The sequence below is a fragment of the Gavialis gangeticus genome, unplaced genomic scaffold (assembly GCF_001723915.1).
Source record: "Gavialis gangeticus isolate Ggan-Ray unplaced genomic scaffold, GavGan_comp1, whole genome shotgun sequence".
Taxonomy (NCBI): Eukaryota; Metazoa; Chordata; order Crocodylia; family Gavialidae; genus Gavialis; species Gavialis gangeticus.
In genome coordinates, this window is record NW_017728993.1 from 56,898,262 (window position 1) to 56,906,607 (window position 8,346).

The 8,346-nt window shown below is 43.6% G+C and overlaps 1 protein-coding gene across 1 annotated transcript in view; it reads right to left on the minus strand.

The window, feature by feature from the left end:
* The window catches only part of LAMC1 (laminin subunit gamma 1), a 208,937-nt gene that overhangs the window by 32,164 nt on the left and 168,427 nt on the right, over positions 1–8,346 (minus strand). The window contains exons 5-11 of the mRNA XM_019501751.1: positions 6,273–6,461; positions 4,106–4,223; positions 3,848–3,946; positions 3,590–3,726; positions 2,003–2,125; positions 1,716–1,905; positions 1,306–1,418 (exon numbers count right to left, since the gene is read on the minus strand). Coding sequence (XP_019357296.1) covers positions 1,306–1,418; positions 1,716–1,905; positions 2,003–2,125; positions 3,590–3,726; positions 3,848–3,946; positions 4,106–4,223; positions 6,273–6,461 — 969 coding nt within the window. The remainder of the gene's footprint in view (positions 1–1,305; positions 1,419–1,715; positions 1,906–2,002; positions 2,126–3,589; positions 3,727–3,847; positions 3,947–4,105; positions 4,224–6,272; positions 6,462–8,346) is intronic.

Genomic DNA, 8,346 nt, shown 5'->3' on the forward strand with positions numbered 1-8,346 from the left:
TTACTCTAGTATATTGTATGCACAGAGAAGAGTTGGGGGGGGGGTGCTGCCTATGCGCTAGGTCAGAGGGGGGAGGAGGGGCAGGGGGCGCGTACAGCAGTGCTTGCCCAGGCAGTGCAGGGCTAGGTGTGGTCTGCCCCTAACCCCCTTCAGCTGTCTCTGTGGTGCTCTAAATGGGGCCAAGCCCTACCTGCTCCTGCCCAGGGTAGCCCGCTCTGTGCTCCTGTCCAGCTTCAGCCCCAGCCAGTATGCACAGCTTCCCAGTAGAGCTGCTCCCGGTGCAGCTATTCAGGAAACTGCTCAGCTCCCACCTCCACCAACCCCTCCTCCTGTCCCAGCTGCACCACTCTGGGCAGCAGGCAGCACAGGGAAGGACAGTGGCCATGGGGACACATGACAAGCACCACAAGCCCAGCCAGGCAGGGGGAAGCTGCAGCCTGGTACCAGCACGTGTGGCTCCAGCTTCCAGTTGCATTCCACCTACTCTGCCTGCCTGCAGATGGCTATTCATTATGCCAGGTGGGCAGAGTGGGTAAAAGGTGGACAGGAACTGGAGCCCCACACACTGGGCCAGGAGTCACCTGGCTGCAGCTTCCTTCCCTCCCTGGGTGTGTGGTACCCAACACACATCCCCATGACTGTACCCCTTCCCTGTGCTACCTGCTGCCCAGAGCAGCAGCAGCAGGGGCCGGAGAAGGAGGAACTGAGCAGTTCCCCAGGTGGCTACAGCCACACCAGGAGCAGCCCTGCTGGGAAGCTGTGTGCACTGGCTGGGGCCAGGGCCAGGCACAGGGGGGAACATGATGCAGGCTGCCCCAGATGGGAGCAGATGGCACTCAGCTCCATGCTGAGCACTGCAGGGGCAACTGCAGGCCAGATGCAATCAACTGGTGGGTGTCCACCTGTGGGCTGGATCCAATCAGTTGGCAAGCCGTATCTAGCCCGCAGGCTGTATTTTGCCCACCCCATATTAAAAGATTCCTGCTGAGACTTTCTTCAAAACTCTAGAATGGGCCAAGTATGCTGCCAGATGGTAATTTGTTACCAATTAAATCTCACCTGTATTTTACAGAAGCAGGGGAGAAGACAGTGACTGTAATGGCATTTCCTCTCTAAGCCAGTGCAAAAAGTCCAGGAAGTTGAAATCACAAGAGATCAGCTCCTGTAATTTGTGGCCTCTGGACAAATTACTAGCCTTAGATATTTGTGACTGGTGCCTGCAACACAGCAGCCACTGTTACTCTGCAATAACACAGATGGTTTGCACATCCTGTAATCTACTCCAGACCTCACCCCTATACCTACTTCTCTCACTGTACGTTCCACGGATCTTGATAGAAGTCAAGTTGTGAAGCAGTTTTTGAAACTCAAAAGAGGTAAGAGCTGGTCTCCACGGGTAATCTGTTGCCTCATGAAGTCTATGGAAAAGAATCAAGGTTATTTACATGATTCACAGCTTTCACACACTAAATAACTTTATACCTTTAACTGGCCCATCCCGGCAATTATATGGTGTTACAACATATTTAGCATATATTCACACACAACTGCTAACCAGTGAGCCCTCGGTTAATCTAATCTCAGTTACAAAACAAGTTCCAATTTAAAAGAGCAAATTTAGCACTGTTAGTTTTCTCACTGAATCCAATGTCTGCTCCATGTTAGATATCCCTTCCTTCCTCTTCCTTTCCATGTTACATGGAAAACTGGCTTACCTGAAGGTGTATTTCAGTGTGTTCTCACTCGGATAAGAGTTGCCCTGAGCAATAAGAGGCACAGACACTCTAAAGTCAGCCCCTTCAAGCACCAGGTCCTCTGCAGACAGACGGGTGTCCCTCCGATCTACTCTGAAGGAGAAGGTAAGGTTTTGACCATAACTCAAAACCTGGTTACCCAAGAACTTGCCTGGAACAGAATTATAAACCCTTATGATTAGAGACAGACAAGTTACAATGTGGCAATCTGGTGAATTTTAGAGGATCTCATCTCTGACACTACTTACCTGGTGCAACAAAATAGATAGGGAAATAGCTGTCTGAGGTAACTGAGATGTCCTGGGTCTCAGCACTCCACTGGAGTAATATTTCAGAGCCATCTTGTTGTTCGGCACGCCACTCATCCTCACCTGAAACCCAGATATACAAAAACCCCATAAAATGGATCATATCACACACTGCATGTAGAATACTGCTCAGCAGTGCTGGAATTTTGACCCTGAATTTTATCCACTGGTGCTAAATGGCTTTAAAGTGTGTTAAACACTATTAGAAAGCCAAGGAACTCCTTTCCAGATAAGATCTAGAATTTTTTTAAGTGATGACTTCATACAAACTGCACCCACTTCCACAGCGATTCTCAACCAGAGGCTACAGCATCCTGGAATGCCTTGAGATCCTTTCCAGGGTGCCCCAGTGTGCCATGCAATGTTAGCCCTGTAAGGAATGCACACGTAACTTGCAAGATATACCCAGAGTCTTCAAACAGGAATTTACAATGTAAAAACATTCTGACCTGCTGTGAGCTTTTTAAGTTCTTTGCAACAGAAAAATTGTACTATTTTTCCATTGTCAAAAAAATGAGTGAAAACAAAGAGCTGGTATTTTCCAAGAGATGCCTTGAATTTATCAAGGGGTGCCTAGAGTACAAAAAGGTTGAGAAACACTGCACTATGAGCTAACTTCCAAACTCTGGTCTTCAACACACTTTACAACCAGATTTTTAAGACTTCAACACACTTTAGAATTTTTTGTTGTTTACTACTTAATTTTAATTAAGTACATGCTCTCCAAACAATAGAGAAGTCTGTACTGGTGTATGAAAACAAGACAGACTGTATGAGAAGCAAGTCTTCCCTTGCTACCAAAAAACACAACCTACATTTTACCAGTTAAACAGAATTCAAAACTTAAGAGTTTTATTCTTAAAATTTAGAATCCCAAACACTTGGCTGGGTTCTAAGGTTGAGAAAACACTTTCTCCCTTAAGTGTAGTGTACTTGCATCTATAACATACATATCAGTGGGTGTATCTACATGTGCAATTAATGCAAAGCAATAAACTCTAGAGCTATCTGAGCCACAGTAAACTGCTCCCAGGCACATGCACCTGGGACAGCAGCGATTTGAGCTGGGGTGGAACAGGCCCCTGGCTGACTGGGATGACTGGGCACAATTTACACCTGCAGTCAGCATCAATGCAGTAAGTTACTCCATAGTAGGATAGTACTGTCCCTGACAGTACTCTCTTATGGTGCCATTAATTTACTGTGCACCAATACTGACACACGTGTAGACAGTGATGCTTTATTGCAGAGCTAATTAATCTACTCCACAATAAATGCCTGTGTAGATGCACCTAGTGTTTCAAACCAAGATGATGAAAGTCAGACCCAGAGTTAACCACTTAAATAACAACATCTGATTTTCCAATGAGGCGTAGTATTTAAAGCACCTATTGATAGGGATAGGCCTTGAATTTCTGGAAAGGTAACCTTTCTATATTTAGGTGCCACAGCACAGAGACAGTATTAGTTTTTAGACTCAAACCCATACCCCAGCCTTGTTAAAATCAAAGGAAGGTCAGGTTTTACCAAACTGGAAGTTGGAGGTGATGCTGTAGACACTGTAGCCAATGGCATTCGTGCAGACTGAGGAGTGTCCAAAACAGAAACAAGGGTTACAGCCCCTAGGATTTGCTGGATCCAGACTGAAAAACCCAGGTTTACATCTGAAGATGAGCAGGAGAAAGAAACTGAATTTTTCCACTGTTTTACAAACACACAGGCATAGACCTAGAACATTCCACATTCAACAAAACAGCTGGAAGAGAATGAGAAAAAGCCACTTACCTCTCACAGTTGAATCCTTCCACGTTGTCCTTGCAGGTACAGCGCCCTGTTTCAATGCTGCAGTCATCTGTGCTACCAGCAGTATTACAAGAACACGGCCTAAAACGGACAGGAGAGTGAAGAAATAACACCCACCAAGGAATGTGTACAGAAGCCAGATGGAGAAGAAAACTTATAGAAAATCCTCATGCTACTTGAACCTATAGATCAAGTAGATTCTTCAATTTTTACTTCAATTACAGGCCAAGAATCCCTTACCTGCACCCAGCCTCTGAGAGAGAGTGGAACCCTGGCCGACATCGGTCACATTTATCACCCATTACACCAGATTTGCAGCTGCAGCGACCATAATTATCACACTGTGTGCTGACGGAGCCTTGAAAATAGGGAGATAAGGGAACTGCATTAGCCTGTGATGTTTCAGATCAAACTGCTTGTTCAAGAAAGCTGTATGGGATGGCTGGGGAAAGGAAAGAGAAGAACAGTGAAGTATAGCTCCAGAGATGAGAAAGACAGCTTGCAAACAGCCTAGGGGCTGCAACTAGTTAACATAAAATTTCTTATGCCACCACATCAGCTCAAACAACATGCAGATATGCATCCGTGCATAATAAAGCTACACCGACCTTGCAATCCTCCTTTGCCATTTTATTATTTATGCTTTTGCTCTCCTTTTTATACTGGTTTTCTCATTTTTCTCCTTGCAACTTTATTTCATCCTTTGCCTTCTTATTTTCAGCACAGCACCTACAACCTTCTCAGTCTTGACACTATTTTGTCCAAGTCCCTGCTTTACACCTACTCACCTTAGTTTCCCCTTAGCCTGGATATTCCCTAACCAGTTTCCTCCACATTCTGTTTTCTTCTTGGTTCTGAGACAGAATTCAAGGGCAAAATGTAACTCTATTGAGCTATGTCCAACGGTGGAATTCATGACCTGTACAGGACTCCAAATTAAGTCTCACATTTTTAACAAGGGAATTTCTTAAAGCTACAGTCTATTCAAATACAATGAATGTAAACTTCAGTTTCTTTCCTTGGAGAAAGACAGAAATGAGAGTCAGTTTGTGAGGAGACCCGTAAAATATTAAGAAACTATTTATATATAGGGAAAGCTTTTTGAACCTATTGAAGAGAGGATGCTCTCTCCTGAGCATCTGCTTGGCTGGCAAGCTGGAAAATTTTAGTGTTCTAGAGTTAACCAAGGGGCAAAAATAAAATTTAACACAGCATTTTATAAGAAAAGGAATGGGTTCTGCCTTGCACATCACACTCTACTGCAAAAATTGTAGTATAGCAAAATGAAAAAGTCCTAGGAGGAGCAAACTAGACAGAATGGGTAAGAACAAACAGCTCACAAAACTTTTACCATATACAGGCAAAGTTCAAATCCTTTCAGCAATTCAGTCCATAATTATTTAGAAAATCACTATGCAGATAAAAATATCACCCTGAATCAACCCACATACTTCAAATATACAGTGAATAGGATACTAAGTCAAACACTTCAGTATTAAGATATTACTCCTTTTGAAATTTACCCTTTTACATTTGTCCATTTCTCATCCCATGCCCCGCCTGCCATTAACATTGGGCAAAATATGATCTCAACCTAAGTCCGTGGAAAGCCTGGGAGTGGTGGCAGAGGAAAATACATGCAGGCCTTCCTGGGTCAAAATGTTCTTGACTGTAAAACTCCCCTTCTGGAGTTTGAAAAGAGATAGGCCTAATACTGTCCTTCAATGGCTGATTTTAGTACATACTACGAGCACAGATTTATTTCGGCTGGTCTATTTTTAATCATCTCATCATACTTTAGTAACTGCTACCCTTTTATTTTTCCTTATTCCTCCTGTAGGGCTGGACCATGTATGGTCTGAATGATGAACTTCACTACTCTTGGGTTTTCTCTTGTGCCAGAACTTCATTCTCATTAAAAGATAATCTTGCCATGTATTTTGACTTTTCTTTAACAATGTTTTGGAAAAATCTTGTTTGGCTCACACTGTGCAGTGCTTAGCTACCCCACCACAAATGCCTTATTTAAACCTTTAATAAAACAAAGGATTAGAATTGATAATGATCTGGATACACACATCTTCAAGAATTCTAATGGACTACATTCACTTCATAGTTTCACCTACTAGGTGCGTGTGGGGGCATATCATGGTACAAAGCAAAAATTCATCTGGAATTCATCTGAAAAAAGCACCAACTGTTCAGGCATAGTATATGCTTAACATTTATGATCTGCACATTTTCTACAAAATATCAGACCTAAATAGACTCAAATTATGAGCAGATTTATTTCATATTTTCAAGTTCAAATATTATATCCCATATATTATATTTGATTAAAAGGTCAGCTTCAAAGTAGCTACAGATGTTTAAAGTGACAGGTGAAAATATTCTGCAAACTACTTACCAACAGGGTTACAGTTACATGGGAGACATGCTTCCTCACTTCCAAGGCGGTAGAAGTTTTCCCGGCACCTTTCACAGTTGGCCCCATCAGTGTTATCCAAGCAGCCTACACAATGGCCACCATGACCCGTAGAACGGTACAGCTCAGGATCAAAATAACATTCCTGAGACCGCCCATTGCAGTTACAGGCTGTGGGAAAGCCACAAGGTATAATTAGCCAATATTTTATCAAGATCTCCTACCTATAACAGATGGACATAGTGGGAGTGTCTACAAGTGCACTTTAAAGCACTTTAGTCTATTTTAATGCGCATTAAAGCATCACTGAAAACACTGTGCTATGTAATGGCATTAAAATAAGCTAATGCACATTAAACGTCACTTAAAAACCATGTTCTTTAGTTAATGCACATTAAAACAGGCTAATGCACATTTTCCTATCACCTCACAATGGAAGTAGTTCAAGAGGGATGTGGAAAACCTAGACAGGGTCCAGAGGAGGGCTACTTGGATGGTTAGGGGCCTGCAGGTAAAGTCCTACAAGGAGAGTTTGAGGGACCTGGATCTCTTCAGCCTCCACAAGAAAAGGTGAGAAGGATCTAGTGGCCGTCTACAAATTTGTTGGGGGGAGGGGAGGGGAGGGGGCGGGGACAGCAAGGAATAGGAGATGATCTGCCTATGAGGGCACGGCTTGGAGTTACTAGAAACAATGGCCACAAACTGACAGAGAGCAGATTTAGATTAGACATCAGGAAGAGCTTCTTTACCGTAAGGGTAACCAGAATTCGGAATGGGCTTCCAAGGGAGGTGGTGCTCTCCCTTACCTTGGAGATCTTTAAGAGAAGACTGGACAAGCACCTGGCTGGGGTCACCTGACACCAGTGCTCTTTCCTGCCCAGGGCAGGGGATTGGACTCAATGATCTACTAGGGTCCCTTCTGACCCTAAACATTTATGAAATCTATGAGGTACTAGATCTAATGGCACATTAACTAGAGTGTGTTAATGCACATGTAGACACACCCACAAAATCTAATGGACCTGCTCCAGTAACAAACTGTAGGGGAGCTGGCAGGAGAGCAGTTGTATATGAGTATCATACGTATATGAGGGCAATAATAAAAAATACACACACAACACCAATAGCATGTATGGCATCAGTCAGGGAGACTGTGAGCACTGGGAGAGGTACAGACAACATAGATGCTAGAGATAAGCTAAGCTTGGTCAGCACAACCATGTGAAATCTAGATAACTACCTTATCCTCTCAACCATCAAAAGCACCAACATGAAATCAAAGCTTTTGGTTTCCTTTCCTCTAGTTGGTGGGAGGAGTTAACCTTTAGAAAACTAATGCTCCAGGGGAGATCAGTGCTCTCTGAGGCATGTCAGAAGAAAAACTAGCATTTTCCATTCTGCTTTCTCACCAGCTGAGTTAGTTTCTACTTTTCATGTTTCTCTCCCACACAATAATGCTGACCTCAGCCATACAAGCAGTATGAGAAGATAAAGGTGAGACCAGCCTTCCAGCTGTGAACTGTGAGAAAAGATTTTTCCCCCATATGGAGCCAGATTACAAAATGCTTACATCTAAGGAAGTGAGGTAAAGCAAGACACTGTTTTAATTGAGCTGTCAGCTCAAGTCAGAGGACTTGTTATCCATATACGTTCAGACAAGAAGAAGGTTTTATCAGAAAAATCTTCCTCCTTAACTAAGCTATTAGAAACCATGGCTTAAGTTATAACAAAAGACCAGGCAAGAGAAATAGACTTGCAGCTGTAGGGATATACATTAGAAACACTGAATCTTTACAGCAGACCAAGCCCAGATGATGCCAGAAATCACCAAAGTAAGTTGGGAGATCAAGAATTCAAAATGCAAAGGGAAGATGCCACTGAGCCTGGATTATCCAAAAGGCCACGGCATTCATCGTGATCTATAGCAGTAGTACTCAACCTTTTGGCCCCATGAGCTAGGTGAGTGGCATGGGGCCAGTCCAAGTGCCAGGAATGGGCCCTGCACCTCCCTCAATCTAGCGCGTAAGGCCACAGCCTGCACGGTTTCCCCATAAAC